General features: G+C 38.9%; 2 protein-coding genes, 2 long non-coding RNA genes and 1 other non-coding gene across 8 annotated transcripts; 2 read left to right on the forward strand and 3 right to left on the reverse strand.

Moving 5' to 3' along the window:
* Window positions 1–484: 484 nt before the first annotated feature.
* Window positions 485–6,942, reverse strand: ankrd16 (ankyrin repeat domain 16). Its single transcript, XM_028043535.1, has 7 exons — window positions 6,508–6,942; window positions 5,048–5,268; window positions 4,489–4,531; window positions 3,986–4,094; window positions 3,475–3,636; window positions 1,335–1,413; window positions 485–1,224 (listed from the first exon to the last, which is right to left on the reverse strand). The coding sequence occupies exons 1-7, from the start codon at window positions 6,843–6,845 to the stop codon at window positions 1,049–1,051; spliced, it is 1,128 nt and encodes a 375-aa protein (XP_027899336.1). The 5' UTR covers window positions 6,846–6,942; the 3' UTR covers window positions 485–1,048.
* Window positions 6,325–6,412, reverse strand: trnay-gua (transfer RNA tyrosine (anticodon GUA)). Its single transcript is given in 2 exon segments — window positions 6,325–6,360; window positions 6,376–6,412. It is a non-coding gene; the product is annotated as a tRNA-Tyr (tRNA).
* Window positions 6,943–7,522: 580 nt separating the features above from the next.
* glt8d2 (glycosyltransferase 8 domain containing 2) lies at window positions 7,523–19,252 on the forward strand. 4 transcript variants are annotated; one of them, XM_028044433.1, is made up of 10 exons: window positions 7,523–7,729; window positions 10,872–10,915; window positions 13,979–14,065; window positions 14,702–14,900; window positions 14,989–15,106; window positions 15,217–15,301; window positions 15,895–16,007; window positions 16,619–16,785; window positions 18,029–18,141; window positions 18,362–19,252. In XM_028044433.1, exons 2-10 carry the CDS (start codon window positions 10,897–10,899, stop codon window positions 18,538–18,540), a joined length of 1,080 nt encoding a protein of 359 aa, XP_027900234.1. In that variant the 5' UTR covers window positions 7,523–7,729; window positions 10,872–10,896; the 3' UTR covers window positions 18,541–19,252. The 4 variants fall into 4 exon arrangements, with proteins under 4 accessions (XP_027900234.1, XP_027900233.1, XP_027900231.1 ...); XM_028044432.1 differs by lacking the exons at window positions 7,523–7,729; window positions 10,872–10,915 and adding an exon at window positions 13,231–13,797 and having other exon boundaries at window positions 16,607–16,785; XM_028044430.1 differs by lacking the exons at window positions 7,523–7,729; window positions 10,872–10,915 and having other exon boundaries at window positions 13,231–14,065; window positions 16,607–16,785.
* Window positions 19,253–20,184: 932 nt separating this feature from the next.
* Window positions 20,185–22,675, forward strand: LOC114161240 (uncharacterized). The gene is made up of 2 exons (XR_003598968.1): window positions 20,185–21,092; window positions 21,600–22,675. It is a non-coding gene; the product is annotated as an uncharacterized LOC114161240 (long non-coding RNA).
* On the reverse strand, window positions 22,379–22,898 carry LOC114161241 (uncharacterized). Its single transcript, XR_003598969.1, has 2 exons — window positions 22,698–22,898; window positions 22,379–22,615 (listed from the first exon to the last, which is right to left on the reverse strand). It is a non-coding gene; the product is annotated as an uncharacterized LOC114161241 (long non-coding RNA).
* Between the last annotated feature and the right edge of the window lie 2,204 nt (window positions 22,899–25,102).

Consider the following 25,102-nt stretch of genomic DNA (forward strand, 5'->3'; position numbering starts at 1 on the left):
TTGTGACCTTTTTGAAATGCTGAGGTGAGTCATTTTAAGAGCTGTGCAGAAACAAAACTCAATCATCTGACGTAAAAAAATATAGAAAAGTGGGTGAAATGTAAATGGTAGGCAGAAAACAAAACGTTAATGGTTCTACAAGATGTTCAATCATTAGGGGCACTTAGTTCTTATCATTCCCCACATTGGCTTAACCTTTAATTAATAAAAATAGTGCAGAATCTGTTTTCATTTTGAAAATCTGAGATTAGAACATTTAGAACCTTGATGGGATTAGATTATTTTTTACTATTTACTAACATATAAAAGTCAAGAATTGAAAGAGCCTGTTAAAACGTTACTGTCCTTACAAAAAATGTAAATTATGTTTTAGAACTTAACTCTGGTTTAAACATCTAACAGTGTTCTATCTGACCTGTCTGCTGGGTTCATGCCAGAAACAGGACAGCTGCATTTATACTGACATTAAACTAAACAAGTGGACTGTATTTTACTAATTACAGACAATTTATTGAACAAGACTTGGCATATCTCTAGTAAATGGGGTTGAATATAAAATGATTGATACATTTTGGAGGTTTTTATTTGCAAAAGCAACCAAGTATAATTTTTATTTAACTGTACCCCCTTGTGTCAGTTTAAATTGGTAAAATTCATTAACTTTGTGATGTGACAAAGTGTGAAATATGTATAAAAATCTTTACTCAGTGTATGAAAACCTCTTTTAAAAAAAAAAAAAAAAAAAAAGATTTATTGAGCAGATTTTTACAAAAAGTATACACAGCCATCTGGCAGGGAAAAAAACTCATAGCAAACCTCTAAATAAATATTTTCATCTCATATTTCCACTTTCCAAGGAACGGCATGAGCAAAATAGAAGGTCATGATATCATCAGGATGCTGTCAGATAAGGGAGCGCGCTGAGACACAACCTGATCTCACAGCATCTGCTCATATTTAAAGTGAATTCCACAAAACTGTCTCATAATAGCTTCCGTCTCTGAAGTGTCAAAGCTTCACAGCGACAGTGAAAAACGTGTGTTTGTTTTCACGACGGCCCTGTGTGTGTTTCTGGCGTGTCATGCTCAAACATTCGCAGTACATTCTGCTTCTTGGCCAGCTGCTGGGCTGTTGCACCAGATCCGTCCTCAGAGTCCTGCAGTCCGAGTAGCAGCAGTGTCCGGACTGCTTCTGCATACTGTCCAATGCAGGCCATGTGGAGAGCTCAGAGAGGGAGGACAAATGAAGAGCACATGGAGTAAAAGTTATTGTTCTTCGCAAAGTTACATGTATCCAGCTGCAAATGAGAACACGATGTCTGACACACTGCTTACCGGTGCGTCCTTTTTTGTCCCGCGCGTGAAGATCTGCTCCAAGTTCCACTAATGTTTTAATTACGGCAGTGTGGCCCTCCTGAAAAACACCCAGCCTTATTAGTCTCAGATTGCACTGCTACCGCCGCCAAAAAGCTTTTTATAAAGGATTTTGTAACATTTTTAAACATTTTTTTAAGTCACAGTTTTTAGAGGGATTCTGTAGAGCAGCTTAAGTAGTCAGTAACTTCCCTGCTGTAGATATGTTTCCTAGTGTATTTATTTCTTTTCTAGAGGCTGGATACTATGGTTGACTAATCAACTTTAATTTCACTTAATTTTAAGTCCAAAAGACGATTTTTATGCACAAACTTTTGACCAGCATAATAGATGATAATATTCATAGAAATCTGTGGCTCTTTTAAAAGAAGAAAAGTTTGTCTGTGATACAAAACAATTGCCCTCTAATGTCAAACATGCAAGATCTTAAACTGTACCTGTCTGTCACAAGACAGTTTTAAAGTTTTTTCGCAAATGTTCTGTTGGGTCTCGACTTTAACTGGTCCATTCCCCCATAGGTCAGGCTCTCATTGCTGTTGCTGGAAGGACAGCCCTCACCATTCATTCCCTCAATTCTTCTACAACCTCTAATAGTTTTATTTTCCAGGATTCAGTTTCTTTTAGCTTCATATCGCCTAGTTGGGGGATTCCACTAACAGCATTTGAGAAAACTCAGATTTCACAGCGCCTGTAGATTTGGATATAATAAAGGAATTTAGTGTTTAGTTCATTTAAAAATTACCTGAGAAAAAACCAACAGCTGCTGCATTGTAGATGCATTCTCAATAGAACTTATACACACAGTTAGCCAGAGATGGGAGTTGAGCATTTTACCTCCAGTCAGCTCTCATCTGTTGGTAATTTCAAAGGATATTTTATCAATGCGTGACATACATCAAAACTAAGATATTTCACAATTTTAGATTTGTAACTGCACCAACAAACAGCATGTCCTTACACACAGTTTTATAAAATTCAGATAAAGTTTTCTGACCTGCTTTAAAGTGAAGGTTGTGATAATCTTAAATAGTTTTTTTCATGAATGAATGAATTTATTTTTAACATGTCATGTTTGGCAGTGTGGCTCTCAGGATTGATTTCTGAGTCCCAACAAGTGGAGGATCATGGATTTCGTTGTAATTCTCCACTGGAGATGTATATAAAAAACTTAATTAGAAATTGCTGAGTTTATTAAATGTAATGGACACGGAGATGGAAAAGAAAGCAAAAATGAGAAAAGAAAATAAGTGAGAGCAGTGGAGCAAAAGTATTTAAAGGGAAATGAGATGAGAGTAGAAGAGAAAAGGAGGAATAAAGAGAGTACGCCTTAGAAGTCTGCTTCTACACCTGCAGAAAGAGAGAAAAACAGAACCGAGAAACAAGGTATGTATATGCAATAACATCAACGTCACTGCATGCTATAAATTAATACTAGATGTATTTAGTTGCAACAACAGCCCAATATAGAATATCTGAATCGTAACACCTGTGTGTGTGTGATTCCTGTATTAGCTGTTGGTTTCTGTAGCACAGCTCGTTTCCTTTTATGGGTTTAGTTCTGACACATCACAATTGGTAGAAATTGCTTTTTGCCAGGAAAAGCCTGCTTGACTTGATTTAGAAGTGAGCTAAAAAACTTCTTCAACAGGATGTCTGGTGGTAAAAAAAAAAATGAACCAGTGATATAAAACCATGTGGTGATAATGTTTGCAACGTACCTACATTTAAACTTTGTTTTTTCCTAAAGTTCACTGTTAATTTTCAGGAAGAAAACAAATCAAATGTACTGAGAGGGAACAGGTTCGGATGGTTTGAAAGCCTCTTGTCACAGACTCGTCTTTAAATGGAGTTTCCATCTGCAGTCACACGCAGCAATACAACGGCTCAGTGAGGAAGTAGGAAACCAGCTGTGGTCAGCCAGTGAACAAAACAATGACTCAAACGCAAGTCACAGCAGCGATGCTAAAGCAGAAGTGAACATGCTAACTACAAATGCTCCCAGCTCATCTGTTTTTTAAACATTTATTCTTTCTGTAAGTTCCTACTCAAGACCTAAAGTGCAAATATGCAAGAACCTCAAACTGATAGCTGCTGCTCTAACCTTTGCAGCATAATGCAGCGCAGTGATTTGGATGTCAGTGGCTCTCTGGTTTACGTCCACAGCCAGGTCCAGCACCAGAAAACGGAGTGCCTCCTCCTGGCCAGTGACGGCCACCTGGTGCACCGGCTGAGCCCCGAGAACATCAGCAGCCACTGGAGATGCCTGCCAAACAATCACAGATACTGGTTGGTCATATTTGGAAAAGAGAACTACACCAACTTTAACCTTCTAGGAGGAACTTTCAGGAGGTTTTTTTTAGTGTATGCAACGTTTTGTAATAAATGTTCCTTCTGTGTTTTCATCCAACCATGCGTGTGATAGTAAAAACAAACAGACTCTAAGGTCCTTGATGAGCATCACTCTGCTTATACATGGAAAACATGGGGATGTGCACGACTGGCTGAAACATCAGGAACTGGTGAACAGTGGACTGGTGAACTGAAACAACAGGCAGACTCAACCAATGCAGAATCAAAATATATATTTATATCCCTTCAACACTTAGATCCACCTGGTGTTTCTCTATGAGCAGCCTGGCCACAGGGAGGTGTCCGTTCCTGACAGCATCCATGAATGGCGTGACTCCACAGCTGTCAGCGCTGTCTGGATCGTAGCCACATCTGGAAGAGATGCAGCAGAGCTGAATATTAGTCAGAGCAGGTCAGCGTATGGGCTCATAGTCTGGCTGCAATAGGTTGTTACACATTTTGAACCTTTTGATCCTATGACACATAGTTCATCTAAAATGCATTGCCACATTATGATGCATTATCCACTGCGATGCTTCCCAGTGGGGATGAAGCCTTCAGGATGATGTGGAGTGCTAACTGTCTTCCAGAGAGGAGGATCGGTTCAGTTCTGGTCTCCTGCAGAGCATTTACTGCCACATGTTTGTGGACTTGTCTTACAGTGATTGTCATGAATACTGTAGGAAGATTCTGGCTTTGCACAGTATGGGTTCCAATGCGTCACGTGATTTAAAAGATGAACCATACCGTTACATTTCCCCCTTACCTTTCCAGCAGGATGCTAACCACCTCCTCACAGCCGTGCATAGCTAGAGGAAGAGCAGAGAAGATGTTAGTAGTCTGCTATATCGTGATAATGCTGGATTTAGTCTTAAAGGGGCAGCATTATGTGTGTTCCAGGCAGTTTATAGCATAATCAAGTAACTATGTTAATTTCTGTTGTGATAAAAATGCTGTATGTATATCACATATGATTTAAAAGAAATTTTACTTTGTAATTTAGCGCCTTGAAATTGGGTCTCTGTATGTTTAAAAACTCCTGCTCTTTGTGATGACTTTCTGAAACTCCGCCTTCAGGAAGCCATCACAACATCTCTCCTCTATTAACTCCTTAACAATGTTTTTACCAGCGTTAAACTGAGAAGTAGCTCCTATAGTGAACTCAGCAGATGAGCAGTTCCACCAGGTGTTTGCTAATTGCTGCTGGCTAGTTTGAAGGAGCTAAGTGGGAAAGACGTGGGGCTCCCGAGGGAATAACATTATAACAAGTCTATTTTACGTAATACTGCCCCTTTAATGAATTTGCGGATAGAAGCATGCTCCACCTGCAGTGTGCAGCGGTGTTCTGCCCGTCGTGCTCTCGCTCCTCCAAACGTCTGGTGCAGCTCGAAGCAGCAGCTCCACGACCTGAGGGTCACCCTCCCTGCAGGCGATGTGGAAGGAGTTCCAGCCGTCCTTGTTTCTCAGTGTGGGGTCTGCGCCGTGGGACAGCAGCTTCTTTATCACCTCCAGGTTCTTTCTGGTGCACGCCATCATGAGGGGAGTCCTGTGAGAGAGGAGTCACAAAACATGGCTACAGGCTGACACAGCAATCGTTTTCATTGTTTTATGATGTAATTGTTGTAATATTTGTAACACTGGAGTGTGGGATACAACAGGGAAAAATCAAGTTATGTAAAATTATTGTTCCATACAATACACATACATTAAAAATGGTAAATTCTACAACATAAAGGCTCTGGGTTCAAAAGTCTGCTGCATCTTTCTTTGTGGATGTTCTCTTTATGCATTCATTGGTTTTCTCTGAGTGCCCTGAATAAAAACACACATTCCTTTTTTGACCTTCCCAAGCTGCCCTTACATTCCCTTACAAACACACTGACTCCATTTAACCTTTTCTCCAATTACAACTACAAACTGCAATGTTCTATTGGGATTTTTTGTGACAGACTAACAAAGATTAGTAAACTACTGTGAATTGGAGGGTAGATGATACATGGTTTTCAAATATTTATTTTTACAAATAAATGTCCTAAAACAAAAGTGAGTTGTATTTGTAATACCTTGCCTTCACCTTAAATAAAATCCACGTAGGTTGTGTGTGACTTATAACTAGCTTAAACTAGACTGAAAACTACAATAAACAGATGTACAAATGACAAAAATGTGTTTAGTCATAAACCAAATGAATTGTTCTAACTAAATACTAAATCAAACGAATGCTTGCCCAATAAGATAATTATACCTATTAATTTAACATCATGTTCTTAACATATTTCCAGGGCTCAACAAATGCAACTAAACCTAAAATGCTTTTTATTATATGGTTATCAGCTACAATAACTCTTTAAAGAATCTGAATTAATATAAGCTACACCAACAACTAAAATGTCTAAAACAATTAGTTATCTACTTTTACAGATCAAAATGATGAGAATGAATGAATAAAAGGAAACACGGTTTTTAATAAAGGTGTAAAGTGTAAAATATGAGTCACTGTTCACTTTATCTGTTATAAAATATATACAGATATATCCGCGCTAAAATCAAAGCTGAACAAATATGTTTTAAATACATCTAATGAAATTAAACAAAAAGTCGTTCCTTCGAGCCGGATTCGAACCAGCGACCTAAGGATTTCAGCGTCAAGCCTCTACAGTCCTCCGCTCTACCAACTGAGCTATCGAAGGGAACTGCGTAACCTCCCTCAACATTGAGTTTTTAATCCAACAATGGGAGTTCTACGTCATGCTGGTATTTATAACGATTTTCATTCGCCTCTTACCAGTCTGCCCTCTTCAGGCTGTCCACGTTAGCTCCTTCCTGGAGCAAGAAGTCGACACACTCCTCATGGCCCATGGAGGCAGCCTCATGCAGCGGTCTCTTGTAGTCCTTATTGAACACTTCCACGTCTGCGCCAAGCTGCTGTGTTAGGAACTTCATAACGTCCAAGTGTCCGTGTCTCGCTGCGTAGTGCAGCAGAGTGTCTCCTGAGCGTCCAAAGTGTTTGCCTCTGATAGAAGCAGTAGCTTCAGAGCTCCATGATGCGATGTGTTTCTGCAGACAGGTCAACCGTCCCTCCTGAGTTAGCTTCACAAGCAGTTTTAAACCACCTTCATCCATGCTCACTTATAAGACAAAACTAACTAAACTCCGGGAATAGACATGTTGGGAGAAGTATTTTCTTACAGGGGCTTTCTCAGAGGCTGTAAAATTAGATGGCCAAGCATATATATTTACGGAGATTGTCTATATCCAGCGATCTTTATATTATCCAATTTTTCGCTAACTCTTTCTAACTTCATTCGAACTAAGCGTTCAATGTGAATAAGTGAAAACTTGTGTAACAGCACAAAATACCTTACTTTAGAATATGGTTGCAGAACTAACAGACATCAAAGCTATTTCTTTGCAATAACTTCTAGCATTTCAAACTAGCTCTTTAATGCAAATTTTATAAATTATTGAAAATATATAACAAATTAAACAGCTCATCAACCGTTGAAAAATAAAACAACCTTTGGAGTAAAATGTGCAAACAAAACTGTCTGACGCGAGGATCGGGCTACGCATTTATTGTCCTTTAAATCAAAACGAAACACTAAGAGTTATGGGAAATGTAGTTTTAAAGTGTAAAGTATGATTCTCCGCTCACTGATAAAACATAAATAAATAAATCAGTTATTTATTTCAAGAATATAAGACACATTTAAATATCCTATTTAGAAAACACAGTTTTGTTTGCAGATTTTATTCCTTCACCATCAATGTGGCTGAGGTGCAACACTGCTGGCAACACGAAGCAGAAAGCCATGATCCAGCCTTCTCTGCAGCAGAGAGCGATTAGATAAAGGCGCTGGTGAACAAGACGAGTTAGACGGTGAGAAGAGGAAGATGAATAATAGAGAAGTTTAAGAAAAAGGAACAAAGGAATACATTTCTCCTTGATTTGTTTTACAACATGAACTGCGAAATCCAGGGATGAGACTGTCAACATCTCTTTAATGGTGAGTGTAGTATATTTCAGAAAGAATATTCAAAATGCTTACGATTTGTCTAACACACAATGACTAACACAAGCATTGTGCAAAAGTATTCATATTTTCTATACTTATTCACATTTTAAGTTACATCCACAAACTTTAATGTCTTTTGTTGGGATTTAATGTTATACAAGAACACAAAACAGTGCCGAATTATGAAGTGGAAATTAAAATGATATTGTGTGGGGTTTTTTTCTTTTTCATATTAAGATGTGCAAAATACTGTGTGCATTTGCATTCATTCAGTTCAGTCAGTTATTTATGGAGCTGCCTTTCACTGCACCACCTTTGCACATCCAGAGACTGACACATTTGCCCGTTCTTCCTTGCAAAAAAGCTCGGCTGGATTGGATGAAGGGTGTCCGTTAACAGCAAGTTAAGTTAATTCTCAGTGAGATTTAAGTCTGGATTTTGACAAATGGACATGCTTCCCATATGGCATGATTACTTTTCTATAACACAGAAAAGTAATCTGTGTTTTCATCAGTTGTGGCAGATGGCTGCTAACACCGAGCCAGGTTCTGGTTCTGCTGGAAGTTTCCTCCTGTTAAATGGGAGTTTCTTTTTACACAGTCGCTACACGCTGGTCCAGGAGGACTGAATGCTGCCAGTCACTGATTGGATGGAATCTTCTGGATTTCCTTTGACAGAAAACCTTTTAATCAATTGGAACAGTAAACTGAACTTGACTCCATTCTTTGATAACAGGATCAATTGGAATAAATATATTTGACTTGGAATTTTCATGATTCAATTGAATGGACTTTTTTGTTGTTGTGAATTGGCACTATATACATAGACTGAATTGAATTTAAATTAAAGGTTTTCCACACATAACATTTTGCAGATAGGACAAATATGTCAATTTTAGTTTCAGCTGATCCATAGCACCACATAAAATCCAAATGAAATATGCGTGTGATCGTAATAGGGCGAAATAGTAGAAAGTTTAAGATTATAAGAATACTTGTGGAAGTCTTTGTGATGTACAGTATAATGTGATCTAGAAAGATTTGAACTCATCACAATGGAGCGGTGCATGCAGTCTGATAGAATACCAGCAGCATGACTTGCTCAAAAGTAAAGAACATCCTGTTTTTACCCAGTTTATCCAGTCTGTGTGTTCCTGGGGCTGCTGCAGAAAGTCTATGACCCAGCAAATATTAATCTGGTATAAAAAGAAAAAAAAAAGAAGAAGATATGGGTGGAGGAATGATGTGGATGAAAGATGTAACTCATAGTCTCCAGAGTGGACTTCTAATTGTTCAAATCTAGAACAGAAATGATGGAAGTAGATCTTTTTTCTGGGAAAAAGTGTGTCTGCAGCAAAATGATTCCAGATGTGTGGAGGTTCTCCAAACAGTGACAAACAAACCTGAAACAAATGTGCTGTGAGAAGCGGACATTTTGTTTAATTTCTGCTGACATCAGGCTGAGTCATGAAAACGCTCTGCAAAATTAAAGCAGACAGAGGAGAAAGAAGCAGGCCTGTATGTTTACCTTTGGTTATTTCATAAACTCACATTATTGTCAGAGTTCCTATGAAGAATCACACCCATCATTCAGCAACATCAGCTACAGTGGGGGAAGAAAGGCTTTAAATTAATAGAAATCTGTGTTTGTTTAGTCCACCAGTGGAATAAGTTTGACTTTAGAGAGCTGGAATGCAAACTGAGTTTTTTCTTTAAGCCTGGCACCAGGAAGGAAGGGAGCCGTGGAAAACAAAATCAGCCACATGTGCTGGCCGGTTTCTCTTGGCTTTAGGCGACCGTGAATTTCCTGCAGGTCAAATCACAGGAGCAGTTTGTCCGAGTCAGAGGGTGACGCTCCCAAAAACATAAGAGACAAAATTCTTGTGAAACAAATAAAACACATTTAATGTCAGAAAAAATAGCCTTAATAAATACAAAAAACAATTTTCAATTTATTGTTTTATTTCATAAAGAAATATAAGGTGGAAAAGGTATGCAAGTCAATCTGGCCCTATATGAGAAAAAGCAATTGATCACTAAACTTAATAAATAGATGTGGTAGCTAACTGCCAAGGCGTAACTAGTAAGTTTTTAACATCGCGGTAGGAGCTATTTATCTATTTTCAGTTAAATCTTAGAATTTAGATTATTTAGTTTATTTGTATTTTTTGCTTATTTTGTAGCTGATTTATAATTAGAATTTTTGTTTAATTTGTTATTTAGAATAGGTTTTTGGCTAGTGATTCACTTAATTAGTTAATTAATTTCAGTTTGGGAAGTGGGTGTTTCATGGTATAAATAGGTAGGTCTTAGGTAGCTCATTATGCACATGAGTGGTCATATGGTTTTTTACCAGTGCCAGTACAGTATCAGTCAGTTCCAGTCACTTCAGTCTATAACTTGTTTTGCCTGAACTGGAATAAAAGTAACTAGAACTGCATTTTGACTGTTTTGATCCCTTTTTTGAACTGCGTAAACCAGAACCCACGATGCATCAGGTGACTATTTGCGTTTAATTCACTTTGCTTTGATCACTTTTGATCAAAGTCTTGCGTTTTTTGGGGGGGGTTTTTATTTGAGTTTGAGACAAATAGTCACTACAATCGCCATGGAGAAATTCTGGTCCACTTTTCTCTGCAGAATTCAGTGGAACTGAGTGGGATTTATAGTTCTATCAATTATGACCAAATGTCCAAGTCCTGAAGCAGCAAGGCCTCCCCTGACCATCACACCACCTCTTCCGTGTGTGACTGTGAGTCTGCTGTTGTTTGTGTAAAATGCTGTGTTAGCTCCACACATGTCAGATGTTTCTTTTTGTTTTGCAATGATTTTGTGCTTTAAACACTCCTAGGGATTCCATTTCTTGTCCAGAATCTTTCATATTGTTGAATCATGATCATTTACTTTAACAGTGAGTTGAGGTCATTCTGGGGTCAACTACGACTGCCTGGATGTGCTGTCTTGAACTTCAATAACCTGTTCATTGTTCCTTTTTCAAATTTTTTTCATGCAGTATTTGTTTTTGGAGAGCTTTACTTCCAGTAATATGCAGTCCATCCCAATAAAGTCCACAATGACAAAGTGTCAATATAACTGACAGTCTTTATTTCTCTTTTATTTTGTGTGTTTTGCAGATACTACTTGGAGGAATTATAAAATATGCCTCTCCTAAAAAAAAGTAAGTGCTAAGTAAGATCCAATCAATGCAGAGGAAACAATTATAAATGACAATGTTTAGTTTGTCATGCATGTGCACATAGTTTTTAAAATGGAAGTCTATCAGAAGCAGCTGTTGCCAGTGACAGACTCTTAAGTTTTCCTCCAGGGAAAGGAAGCAGGAACTGTGTGAGCTGTGATGAAGTAACCAGATGGTACAAGTCTGTACAGAGTTATGTTTTATGAGTTTATTCACATAGAGAATTGGATTGCACAAACATCTGAGAGCTGCTCCAAAAGAGTAATCAGGATCAGCACTAAACATTATTCTCCCCATGTCTTTTCTAAGATTTGTTTCAACCAAGTGTATCATGTGTGGTGCTTGTTAGCAAACTGTGAGGCAGCATAAATCACATTCTCCCGTTCAGCAGTAGTGAAATCCTGCCAACTTTCTATGCGGACAAAAAAGAAATCCACCTACCTTTGTCAGGTAAAACAGAACAGAACTTCAAAAGCTCATGATTTGGTATTTAAAGGGCTTCTTACCTGTCAGCATTTTATGGAAAAGAATTAGGGTGTCATGTTCTGTGTTTTTCTGTGTATTTATTTAGAGTTTTCTGTGTCCCTGAGTCTTCGTGTTGTCCTGTTCTCCCCTCCATTACTCCCAGGTGTTTCTCATTCCCTAATGACCCCCCTGTGTATTTAGTGTCACCTGTGTGTCTGTGTCTTTGTTGGGTCCTTGTCTAATGTGCGCTCAGTCCTTCGTGTTGTCCATTGGTAAACCAGTTGCTACCGGCGTTGAGCCCTGGCTTCCGCTCAGTTGTGCTGCCTGTGTTTTTGGATTGTTTTGGATTTCTTTTGTTCATTAAATCATCATTATTCACTGCATCCTGGGTCTGCTGCGTCTGCCTCACCACCGCATTTCATGACATAGGGCCACTGAAAAAAAAAAGGAATTCAGACATTCTGACTTCAATCTTAGAATTCTGAGAATAAAAGTCAGAATGAATTATATATTTATTTATATTTTTTATTAGCCCTAATAATTATTAGCCCCTGGGCGTGCTGTGGCAGGGGGTTAGCACACCCCACACTTGGAGGCCTTAGACCCGCGGACGTCACGAGTTCGACTCCCTGTCCCGACGACCTTTGCCGCATGTCCTCCTTCAAAAATGGCGCCGGCTCAGCTGGCTGCCTGCAGACGCAGCTCCCGTCGTGTGTGTGTTAATCTGTGTATAAAAAATTCTTGCTGTAACTGCAAAATAATTTCCCTGCTGGGATGAATAAAGTAATTCTTCTTCTTCTTAATTCTCTTACAAAGCATTTTGTTTCTTTTTGGTACTGATAGTAGATTGTGGAAGCAATGCATAAAGACAAAACCACATAGACTCCTATAAACTTATAAAGGGGGGTCACAGAGTTTATTTCAAATAATTTGGGATCCTATTTCTTTCAGATTTCCGATTTGGTGGCCTTAGGATCTCATCTCTGCTTTTTGTAGATGATGTGGTCCTTTTGGCTTCATCAGATCGTGATCTGTAGCTCTCGCTGGAGCGGTTCGCAGCCGAGTGTGAAGCGGCCGGGATGGGGATCAGTGCCTCCAAATCCGACGCCAGCCGGAAAAGGGTAGAGTGCCTTCTCCGGGTCAAGGGGGGTGTCCTGCCCCAAGTGGAGGAGTTCAAGTATCTCGGGATCTTGTTCACGAATGAGGGAAGAAGGGAGCGGGAGATCGACAGGCGGATTGGCGCAGCGTCTGCTGCCAACAGGCGCTGTACCGGTCCGTCGTGGTGAAGAGAGAGCTGAGCCAAAAAGCAAAGCTCTCGATTTACCGGTCGATCTACGTTCCCACCCTCATCTATGGTCATGAGCTTTGGGTCATGACCGAAAGAACGAGATCGCGGATACAAGCGGCCGAAATGGGTTTTCTCCGTAGGGTGGCTGGGCTCTCCCTTAGAGATAGGGTGAGAAGCTCAGTCATCCGGGAGGGACTCAGAGTAGAGCCGCTGCTCCTTCACATCGAGAGGAGCCAGTTGAGGTGGCTCGGGCATCTGGTCAGGATGCCTCCTGGACGCCTCACTGGTGAGGTGTTCCGGGCACGTCCCACCGGGAGGAGGCCCCGGGGAAGACCCAGGACATGCTGGAGGGACTATGTCTCTCGGCTGGCCTGGGAACGCCTCGGGATTCCCCCGGAAGAGCTAGAAGAAGTGGCCGGGGAGAGGGAAGTCTGGGCCTCCCTTCTGAAGTTGCTACCCCCGCGACCCGACCTCGGATAAGCGCAAGAAGATGGATGGATGGATGGATGGATGGATGGATGGATGGATGGATGGATGGATTTCTTTCAGTGTGCCTGGAACATGAGATTTTTTTGCCAGAGGTGTTCTGCATTCTGAAAGCATTCTGAAATAATCGTTCGACTGAAGAGGCCAGAAGTGAGATGGTCTGAGGCAAAATAATGCCAAAATAAACAAACTGTCAACATTTGCACAGAATCCTAAAGATAGGACGGTATATAACCTGTTTAGGTTTATCAGCAAAACAAGTTGATTTGGTGGCGAGTGTCACTTTAAGCAGAGCAGTTCAGGTCTGTCAGTCTTACATTTTGTATTAAACCAAAGCAGGAGAACAGTGGGGGATTTAAAGTAGCCTCTTCTGTTATCCAGATGTGTTGCTGGTGAGTGACAAATACACCCTTTCAGCTCCTTCAGGGTTACATCACTTGTTGTGTTCAGTGTCACTACGAGTTTTCAATGTCTGGATTTGAAATGGCACAACAAAAAGCAGCATAACATATATATTTTTTGTGGTTTATTTAAATATAAGGGCAACTGAACTGGAACTGAATTAAATCAAATAATTGAGATAAAATATTATAGGATGACAACTCAGTCTACAATGAAATGAAAGGTATAGTACTTCAAGAATCACTTGTTTTTTCTTTTTTTATCTTTGCATTTTACATTTCCTTCCATTGTTTTTTTCAGGTCCCTGAATTGTTTGTCTTTGATTAATTTACCTCTTGTTACAGAATGAAACCTTAGATGTTCTTCCTAGTAAATGTTGACTCTCAACTCTTTCCATGTGTCAGTCAACCAGGTTCTTATTGTGCTGCTGTTGCTGCTGGCATGTTTGCTTCTCCATAGTTCACTGAAACCCTCCACTCAACTAAAAAAAGGTATGGCAGCTCAGATATCTGATTTTCTGCTCTGAGCATTAAAGAGGCATTATTATGTGTTTTCCAAGCACTTAGTGCCACTTTATAGCACAGTCAACCAACTATGTTACCTCCAGTTGTTATAAAAATGATATATATATATATATATATATATATATATATATATCTATATATATATATAATATTACATAAAAGAAATTTAGCATGAAATTGGGCATCTGCCTCTTTAAGAAACTCCTGCTCTTTCTGAAGCTCCGCCTTCATGAAGTCATCACATGGCTCCTCTATTAACCCTTTAACAACATTTTTACCAGCGTTACACTGAGAAGTAATTTGTATAATAAGCTCAGCAGATGTCCAGTTCCACTTCTTCTACCCTCAAAGGCAGGGCTAGGTCCACCCAGGTGTTTAGCATAGCTGAGTGGTTGCCATGGAGATTAAAGGATTTCTTAAACATGCATAAAAAAAAAATCAAGGCAACACTCCAGGTATGTTTTAGATGAGGGAATAACATTATTACATGATGTAAAGCTCAAAAAAGTTGATTTTGCACAAGACTGCCCCTTTAACAATCCCACTCAGTGTATCCCAACCAAATCTAACTCATCTCCACTTTCCATTCTCGGTGCCTCTCAGCATACAGGCAGAGCCATGGTTTAACAGCTGACCTCCCAGCAGAAGAGGCTAAAACAGATGATGTTGTTCCTGTTATCATCTGTGCCTCCGAGGAGCGTACTGGGGCAACCATGGCAACCATCAACAGCATCATTAGTAACACAGATTCCAGTGTTTTCTTCTACATTGTTACTCTGCGTGATGCAGTCAAAATAGCAAGGTTTGTCACCGTCTTCAGCTTCAAATCAAGAATGAAGGTTTCCCTCACACCTTTCAGAATCCAGGTATCACTGTCCATTTCTCTCAAGGAGGTATATAGAGAAGACCAAGCTGAAAGTCATCCAGTATAAGATTTTAGAATTTAACCCTATGGTTCTAAGAGGAAAGGTGAAGCCAGATTCTTCTCGTCCTGATCTCCTTCATCCAGTGAGTTCTCAATTTTTACTCCTAAACTATGTTGTGAGTACATATGCTAATCTACAGTCAGCGAAGCTTCTGTTTCAGACACATGGAATAACTTCAACTATGTTTTACAGCTTAATTTTGTCAGATTTTACCTACCTCTACTAGGGATCAGCCACAGGAGAGTCATATATGTGGACGACGATGTCATTGTGCAAGGTATGTGTTTAAAAACTGAATCTGGGTAGAGTTTAGATGTTGCTGTCTCACTGCTGATACATTTCACCATTTTAGTATCATTAGAAAATATAATGAATTACACACACAGACAGACAGACAGAAGACAGACAGATACATACATACGTTTGTGGATGGATGGACGAACGGACGGATAGAAAGATAGATAATGTTTGGTTTTGTTTTTACCTTCTCAGATTTTTGCAAATTCTTAAAATCTTTTCCAACATCCTGGACTGCCTATTTTAAATAAGCTATTGCAATGTCATTTACATTTTTTAGAACAAAGTGCTGCACTAATTAAGTTTAAATAAAGCTTTTGACAGAAGCTAATTAAATTATATATATATATATATGTTAAAAAAAACTTTTGAAAATGTACAAAACAAATTTTTGAAAATAGTTGTGAAACAGTTGTCAGTGTTTTGCTGTATGCATAACTAAACTTTCATTGGAGATTCAGTGTTGGTGAAAGTTCTTTATTGATTCAGCAACAATAATAATCTATAAATGAAGCACTGTTCTTACGTTATATTATACGGCTCTATGGTTGATTAAATGATTCTTATTTTCAGGTGACATTAAGGACCTTTATAATATAAAGCTGAAAGCAGGACATGCTGCTGCTTTTGCCTCTGACTGTGACTTACCCTCCACACATGAGATGGTTCGAAGCATTGGCATGCAGGTGCATTTCTATGGGTTTTAATTAAAGTCACATTACACTGTGTCATGGCCATTTATGTAAAAGTTTTGTAGTTTATAATTTCTACCAATTTTGTTTTGTTCTTTGGGTAGTGGAAATATATTTAAGTTAATTTAGATTCAAAATTTGTAATTAATTTTTATATTTGGAATTATTTAGATTACGTTATTAATTGTTAGACCCGCCCACCAATTTGAGCAATTAAGAACACACCGGGTGCTGGGTGGATTGTTTGGTAAATGTCTGGTGTGGACGGGAGGTTTTTGGAGAATGATTTTTTGACCACTTGAACACTTGAACATTAAATTGAGAGTAATTTTCATTTCAACTAAGTTACAAGACCTTTTATTTCAACTTTAACAATAAATGAATCAGTAAAGGTGCGTACAAATCCCAAACCACCCGTTACCACCCACAGCCTTTATTGGAGTTTTTTTTGCTTTTTTGGAACCGAAGGCTGCGACACACTGGATTGATTATGTAAATACACATTTATATAAACTATCCAATATTATATTTTCTGGGTTGTAGAGTGTAAGACAGATGATGGAGTTTATGTTGATAGTCTGTTGTTTTCTGAGCTTGTTCCTCAGACCACCTACATGGGCTTCCTGGACTACAGAAAGCAAGAAGTGAAAGACTTGGCCATCAACCCCAACCACTGCTCCTTTAACCCCGGAGTATTTGTCGCAGAAATCAAAGAGTGGAAGAAGCAGAAGATCACCAAACAGCTGGAGAGATGGATGGAGAAGAATTTTAGGTGAATGGGAAACATTGTTTGTACAACAATGTTGTAAGAAAGTTAATAAAAAATCCAGTCCTACAGTGGAGACATTCTGCTCATCTCCTTTTTGTTCCATTGGAGTCTCTGGTGCAGCTGAGATAACCAGAACCCAAACAGAGAATCATCACTGGTCAACACTAACTTGGCAGGCAGGTGCAGGGTGGGGTTGCTAACCACAAGCATGGTATTGTGAGTGCCAGCAAATTCATCAGAAACTGGGTTGGCCTTCTCTGCTGTTGGAACCACATGGAGCAGGAGGCATGTAGAGTTGAATGAACCTTCAAGGGTAGAAAGAGTGTCTGCATAGCACAGCAGGAGATTAAATAATTGTCGTGTTCTGTGTTTTCTGTGTGTTAATTTCGAGTTTTCAGTGTCTCCGTGTTGTCCTGTTCTCCCCTCGATTAGTTCCCAGGTGTTTCTTGTTCCCTGATTACCCCCAGTGTATTTAGTGTCACCTGTGTGTCTGTTCTTTGTCGGGTCCTCGTCTTATGTGCGTTCAGTCCTTCGTGTTGTCCAGTCAATTTACCAGTTGCTACCGGCGTTGAGCCCTGGCTTCTGCTCAGTCGTGCTGCCTGGTTGTTTGTGGACTTATTTATCATTAAAACCATCATTTCTCACGTTACCTGGGTCTGCTGCGTCTGCCTCACCACCTCACACCCGCAAATCGTGACAATAATGTTATTATCTGGACAATGCTGTGACATTTGGGTAAACACTGTAATAGTTCACATATGTGGAAAACTTATAGCATCTCATAACTGTGATGCTGATGCCACAGAATTATTCTGTGTCAGTCTGGTTGATCTGGAGATAGAAATATATATGATATAATTTCAGGTGTCTTAAAAAGGCAGTGATGGTTTGTTATTTACTTTAAGATGTGTAGAATATTCACATTTCATACAGTATATATTGGATGTGTTTTTCTTTAGTTCATTGTATCATTTAGGCTTCTTAAGGATCATTTATAGATACAAAACATGAATTTGGCTCTGTTGGACATTACAGAAACATTCAAGTCCTTTTCTTCTGTTAGCACAACCGATCCACTTGGAGCAGTAAACATGTAGAGATGGAGTGAACTGATGAATGCTAGAGGTTTTTTAACATAATGATGGAAACTTCTATCAACAGTTGGTGCATCTGGTGAGATGCAGCATCTACTTTAGTGCTTCTGTTTGGATGTGCCTGATCAGTAACCCATCCCTCTCTCCAACAGGCAGAACATTTACAGCAGTGCTATGGCAGGAGGCGTGGCCACTCCGCCCATGCTTATAGTGTTTCATGACAAATACACAGCGCTGGATCCTCTTTGGCATGTCAGACACCTGGGTAAGATTCTAACTAACCTTTCAAACATGGCAGCGCCATGAGAAGAGAGAAAATCCAGATCAGAACTAATATTGCTAACTACAATGCCTGAAATCCAGACCAAAACTAGTGAGAAGCAAGTAAGAATATGTAGTTTTATGGAAGGAAGCATTTTAGTGATTAAGAATAGTTTTACACATGGTGCCACCACATCTGACTAAAGGATTTGTTTTGTCTTCAGGCTGGAGCCCCGATGCACGCTATGCAGAGAGCTTCCTGCAGGGGGCACACCTGCTGCACTGGAATGGCCCATTCAAACCATGGAATGACCCAGCTGTCCACTCGGATCTGTGGGAAAGGTGGTTCATACCTGACCCGTCTGGAAGATTCACTTTGACTCGGCCTGGCAGTGACAGCTAAGGCCCAGCGCTGCAGGAACTGATCCACACTTTTAAAAAAGGAAGCCTAGTCTGCTGCTCCACTAAAAGGCTGCCTTTGTGTTCTAACTAAGGGGGCTTCTTTTAACTCCTCCTCTCATTTTGTCCTCATCTTATAAGTTTGTCTTATGTTAAAATGTGAACTTAATATGTGGAATCAAGGTGATAATAATCTCTGAATTATTGGTCCATAAATTATAAATAGGGAATGCAGCTTTTCAGGTGATAAGTTTGATGTGTTAGGAGTTAACTATTAAATAAACTCACACAAACGATTCATGGCAGATTTAAGTTTTATGCATTTATATCTGTTTGATTTTCTTTAGGAACTCATATTGTATACATACAGTATATGCCTATAAAGTAATTATTTTCTACATTATCTTCTGATTTCTATGTATTGAATATAATTAGTTAGTATATACTAACAGAATTTAAATAATTAAAGTTGTAAAAGAAACAAGATTCTGGTATTTAAATTTTATGTGATTTGTTTTTATTGAAGTTATGAGAAGTGAAATAGGGAATTGTGTAGAATATTCATATTTCTTGTGGTGTATATACATATATTTTTAATTCTCAGTATTATTTAGGCTTATTAATGATCATTTAGAGATATAAAAACATAGATTTGGCTCAGATAATTGAAATTCATTTAAAAATACCCAATAAAAAAAAAAAAGTCTTATACTTTTTCACCATTTTCTATATATTTTAATATATACAATAATATTATTTATGATACTGGTGTGTGGGGTTGCCAAGAGATACCTGCATAAAAGATCTTTTTTTTTGGTATTATTTATTGTTAACATTTTCTGAAACTAAATTTTGTGCTTCCTTTAGCTGAAAGCATAATCATTACAATTAATGGAAAAACCACTTGGAACACATGATCCTGGGTGTAATGACGCAAGTTAATATATCTTTTATTTCCTGTCTTTATGGGTGACCTGTATACCATCTGGCAAAACTGTCTTGTAACTAGAACAACAAACTTTGTTTTTTTATGCCAGTTTACAGCTGAGCTCAACGATGCTGTGTGTAAGCCCCCAAATTTACTTGGAGGTCAAACTAAAAATGACGAATATTTTTGGGATGACTGGTTCTGATGATACTGCCAGATCATTCATGAGTTCAACCCACATACTCAACTGATAGATGAGGTAACATTGAAAGAGAAATAAGTCGTTTTTTCCAACACTGTTTTTAACAACAAACAGAACACACATTGTCTTACTTTTTGTTTAGTTTATGTTGTTAGTCTGTAGACTAAACCGGGTCAATGTCATGATAAAAACGATCAGATGATGTGTTTTCACCTCGGACTGAAATGTTGTAGCACTGAGGTCATCCTGTGCTGGTAGTTCTGGTTAAAACCGGCTCTCCAGCGTTCTGGCTCCGTTTTTATCCTCACCGACTGATAAAAGTGTCTAAATCTCACTCCCATTTTTTTCTTGGTCTGATTAATATTCTATTCGTAAGTGTGACACTTTCATCAGCTTTAAGCAGAAAATATATCCTTAAAGCATTTGGGGGCTTACACACAGTGTTGTTGAGCTCAGCTGTAAACTGTCATAAAAAACATATATATATACATATGTGTACATATATATATATATATATACTGTATATATATGCTGGTTTTGCCTTCCTTTCAGATGCTGATATGACCCATCGTCTGTGACTCCCTGATAGCCCTCCTGTTTCACCACTTGTTGACTGGTTTTCATTCACTCATCTGGACTTTTAAATATTTATCTGAACTGTTAATTTTCTTGTGTATATGGGTGAATGTGGATTTTCACTGTTTCACACAATAACATTATTCACATCTGCACTAATGTTTGTTTTAAATGTTCCTTTAGGAAGTTGGACCTCAACACGCTTTCTGTAGCCATCAATAATTTCTATCCCAATACCAGCTTCATGTTTAATCACTATTCTAATCAGCAGAATTAAAATGAGAGTATTTAAGGACTCAAATTTTTTGCAAAATGTTTGGTACTTTGTAATCTATTCTAAAACCAGTTTTGGTGTTCTTTGAGGATGTCTGTCCTGTTTCTGCTGTTAATCTTGGAATCTGCAAGAATTTTGAGAATGTGGCTGTAAAATAGTTCCCAGGCTTATGTAGACATTCTTAGATCTTCAGTGAATTTCTTTCACTTTTCAACTTTTCTGGCTATTAGCCAATCAAATGTGTGCTCTCAAACAAGTTACTACATCCTCAACCTGGTCAGGATGGAATATATTCTATGACCTTCAGCACCACTTAGTAATACAATGAGGATTTTCACTGACTGGTTAAAGTCAGTTAAAAAAACTAAAAAGAGGAGGTCTTATCAGCTGATCCTGCACAGCTGATTACACAGAGCAAATTCAGGCAGGAGTTTATTGTAAATCACATGCTTGACAGGAAATGAAAGCAAAATCATCAGAGCCTCAGCTGTCTGAGTCTGCAGACAACATCCAAGATCGACAACGATTTTATGTTTTGTTTTCACATCCTGCCAGGCCTTTGTGAGCCATCATCAGGTGAGTACAGCTCTTTGTGTTTAGAAAGTGGACAAAGGGAATTGAAATGCAGCAAGTATGAAACAATTACTGCCGTCTTTGTTTTAATTTCTGAAAGCTGGAAGCTCTTGCATCACTAAAGGTTTGACTTTCACTACCTACTGGCTTCCGTCCTTATTATACAGTAAATACACATTTAAAGCAGAAATAAAAAGCTTGTTGCTCACATCGATCCTAACTTCCTGGAAATATTGGAACGCTGAATCTTGAACAGTGACACAGAGTGCAGTGCAGTCGTCCACTGCACTGCACTGTTGCTGCATTGCTGCAGCAACATCCTCTTTGTGGTTTTAAAAAGCGTTATTAAACTTTTTTTAAAATTTGAAACATATAATCATGACAAATAGGAGAAAAGTATATGTAAGACGCATTGCATGCATCTGCAAAGCATTGTAAATGCCACAAGGCTTCAGGGTTCACCTGTACTTTAACCTTTACTTTAATATAAATATGTTTTCATTTCTTTAGGATCTTTGTAAAGGCTTGTGTTTGCTGAAACTTGTCACCGGTTCCATTGTCAGACATGGCAGCTGCTGGGCTCTCTGAGGATCATCCACTCTGCTGCATCTGCCTGGATGTGTTCACCCGGCCGGTGGCTCTGCCGTGTCAGCACCACTTCTGCTGGACCTGCATCACCAAACACTGGGACAACGCTGACAGATGGCAGTGTCCCCTGTGTAACAGGGGCTTCACCAGCAGACCAGAGCTTCAGGTTAACACAAGAATGTCTAAACTAAGTGATCAGTTGGAGCTGCCGGCTCAGCAGACTGCCTGCTGCAGCTTGGAACCACGGCCTGATGCAGGACAGGTTGTGTGTTGCGTCTGCTCCGAGGAGGCCCAGATGTCCTGCCTGGTGTGTCTCAGCTCCTACTGCGAGACCCATCAGGTTTTCCATCAGAGGATCCCAGGCCTGAGGAGACACACTCTGCTGGACCCTGTGGACGGACTGGAGGACAAAATGTGCAACAAGTATCAAAAAGCTTCAGAGAAGCTTATGTGCCATCGTGGCCTTTTTGTGTTGCTTGCATGTTTTATTTTAATAATTGCTGTTTGTTATTTTGTATTTATTTAATTTTGTTGTTTTTACTGAACTATTTGGATTCATCTGGGTTTGTTGATTAACTTCTTTTTTTTGCATATTTTTCTGTCCACCGTCCAGAAGCTCCCTGCCTCTCCGGAGACAGAAACTTGCCATGATGTTCGTCATTCACTCCAATTTTTATCTTATGGAAAACTGTTAGCCTCGCGGAAAGTGCTCTTTAATTTAATTTTTAGAAGGTTAAGTTTTGATTCTGCTGAGCAGGTTAGACCACTAGAGGGCAGGATGTTCTTGGGAATCTTTTAAACTATAAATTATGTATAATATGAGCAGCCTTGCAATTCTTTTACATTTATAAACTTAAACTATTTTCTAGCTGGTTACTGATATGATCTAGTACCTCACAGCAACAAGAGGCCAAATCAGGAGAAGTAGTGTGTTACGTCTGCGCTGAAACCAAATCAAAATCTAGGAAGTGTGTGTGTACTTCAGGGACAAAAGAAAATACAGGAAGAGTGTTGGGGAACTTTTTGGGGCAATTCTTTACAGACTCTGATCAGTTCCAGCATCTGGCTCAACCCTCAAGCTTGTTCATGTTTTTGCAGCAGTGTCCAAATGGTCGGCCATGTTGGCCAAAATCCTCAAGCTGAAAATGTAGAAACTAACTCTGATGTGAATTCTAAATATAAAGTGCTCAGTAAACATGGAGAGTTTTAAATGAAAATTATAATATATGTAGGGCAGTGGCTTAAATATGTCAGCAGATACCACCAAAATGTTAGATTTGTTCTTTGAGTTGTGGAAGTCAGTGAAGTGTGTCCGTTGAAGAACACCGTACTTGGCGTCTGTTACGGTGCGCTGGCAGTACAACGGTCAGTATTTGCTGTGAATTCTGAAGGTAAGCAATGCTGACCGCCAGCTCCTCAATGTAGCCAAATGTTACTTTTAATGTCCAAGTAGTTAGTTTTCTATCGTTTTGTCTTTTTCTTCTTTTTTTTTAATATATGCTGTATCTGTTAAACAAAAAAAAGAAAAGAATGATAATAATAAATGCGTTAATGAGACTTATATTGACACGTAGTATTTGCTGTGAATTCTGAAGGTGAAGCCGCTGCGCTGTCAGTTGGTCCGAATAAACGGTCTGAACCACGATCTCAACCGCCGTGTGTGTCCGATTTATGCCTCAAGTTTCCTTCCGACAACCACCATTAAAGAAAACACAACGCAGAGTCTAAGGAACAGCGAGGTGTCGTCTCACACGGACAGGGTTACATATACATACATATGTGTTTTTACAAGAAATGTGTACATGTATGTAGATTCCCAACATTTAACTAGTGTCTGGTGTATTTCCCTATTAATAACAATTACCACATTTCTAATGTTAAATATTTTTGGAATTTTTTTTTTCAAATAGAAAAATAAACATTATCCATAAGAACAAGGCATATGTCTTTCTTTCTTATGTGTATTTGAATAAAAGTTGCTGCACTTTGGGTTCCTTCTTCCTATGAAATTAAAATTAAGGCATAAAATGTGATTGATAAATAAGAAAAACCACACATTTCGAATCTTTTGAATAAATTTTCATCTGACAATGAAAATCTCTTCCTGAAAGATTTAAAAACAGTGTGTTCTTTATTACCACTTCATACAAAGCCTTAATAAATACATCAAAGCTTGTAACCGCAATGAGACAAATAGGGAAAAGATTGAAGCATCAAGAATTTTGAAGCATTTTTTTCAGTTGTAATGCATCATGTAAAGTTAAAAAGAAAAATTACAAATGTGTTTGAGGGAACTCAACACAGAACTCAAAGTAAGAACATTAGTGTTTGGTTGGTTACTTTTTGTAACAAAGCTTCCTGGTAATATATCTCTTTAATTCGTGCCACACTTGTAAGTAAAATGGCTCAGTGTTTAAATGACTGTTTTGACCTTTACATCATGTTATAATGTTATTCCCTCATCAAAAACATAGCTGGAGTGTTGCTTTGATTCTTTCGTGCATGTTTGAGAAACCCTCTAATCTCCATGGCAACCATTTAGCTGTTCAAACTGCTTGGATGAAAACTTTGGAGCTGCAGTCTCCAAGCTTCTGAGGTTCCGCCTCACAGAGCCTCCAAGCCCCATGGCTTCCCCCCTCAGCTCCTTCAGACTAGCCAGCAGCAATTAGCAAACACCTGGTGGAACTGAGGGTCTGCTGAGCTCATTATATGATTTGGAGTTAGTTCTTGGCTCACTCCAAAAAAGGAGCAGAGTGCTTCTATCCACATGCTTTTATCAGAGATTTTAGATGTTGGCCGTTATAATCTCATTCCTGTGTTTTGACTGATATCAGACCAATTTGTGATATTAATATCAGACATGACAAAAATAAAGAAAGCATCAGCTGATGACAAGGTCTATTGTTAAGAGCAGTTCAAAATCAAAGTTTGAATCTAAGTTTTCAGTGGTAGCGTCCCACATCCTCTCCTCTGCTGCCAAGGCCACATTAGGTTCTTTTACTGATGCTGCACTATACGAAGGGAAATAAACAGGCTTTCCAAAAAATATAAGCTTTACTGCCAAGAAGTCCTGTTATAATAGAAATAATCAACCAAGTGTAAATGTAATAACTTTTCTTGCTAAATGTAAAATATAAAAACATGTAATGACTGTTGTTTATGTTCCTGAACCCTTAAAACAACACTTTGCACATATTTCTTCCATTTCATCTTTCTGTCTTCTTCAGTGGGAGTCTATCAGCCTCCCACGCCTCTTACAATGCTCGCAATTTCAAAAATGTGGATAAAACATTTTGTAGCGCTTGCTGTGTCAATAAGACGACCGAAACCTGCCCTGCCTGCGTCAGCAAGGCCAGTGTGCGGTGTTTCCCATCAGAAGGTCAGAGTTCAGCTTCAGGCTCCTGTGGCGTTGTTAGACCTTTAAC

The sequence above is a fragment of the Xiphophorus couchianus genome, chromosome 17 (assembly GCF_001444195.1).
Source record: "Xiphophorus couchianus chromosome 17, X_couchianus-1.0, whole genome shotgun sequence".
Taxonomy (NCBI): Eukaryota; Metazoa; Chordata; class Actinopteri; order Cyprinodontiformes; family Poeciliidae; genus Xiphophorus; species Xiphophorus couchianus.

Bases quoted from the DNA above. Each gene is read 5' to 3' on its own strand.
- ankrd16 (XM_028043535.1), bottom strand. From the start codon at position 6,845: ATGGATGAAGGTGGTTTAAAACTGCTTGTGAAGCTAACTCAGGAGGGA. The intron at 1,414-3,474 runs GTTAGAGCAGCA...GGTGTTTTTCAG, and splicing joins CGCTGCATTATGCTGCAAAG to GAGGGCCACACTGCCGTAAT. The intron at 1,225-1,334 runs GTAAGCAGTGTG...TCCCTCTCTGAG, and splicing joins GGACAAAAAAGGACGCACCG to CTCTCCACATGGCCTGCATT.
- glt8d2 (XM_028044430.1), top strand. From the start codon at position 13,948: ATGTTGACTCTCAACTCTTTCCATGTGTCAGTCAACCAGGTTCTTATT. The intron at 15,107-15,216 runs GTGAGTTCTCAA...TATGTTTTACAG, and splicing joins GTCCTGATCTCCTTCATCCA to CTTAATTTTGTCAGATTTTA. The intron at 16,008-16,606 runs GTGCATTTCTAT...TTGTTTTCTGAG, and splicing joins TTCGAAGCATTGGCATGCAG to CTTGTTCCTCAGACCACCTA.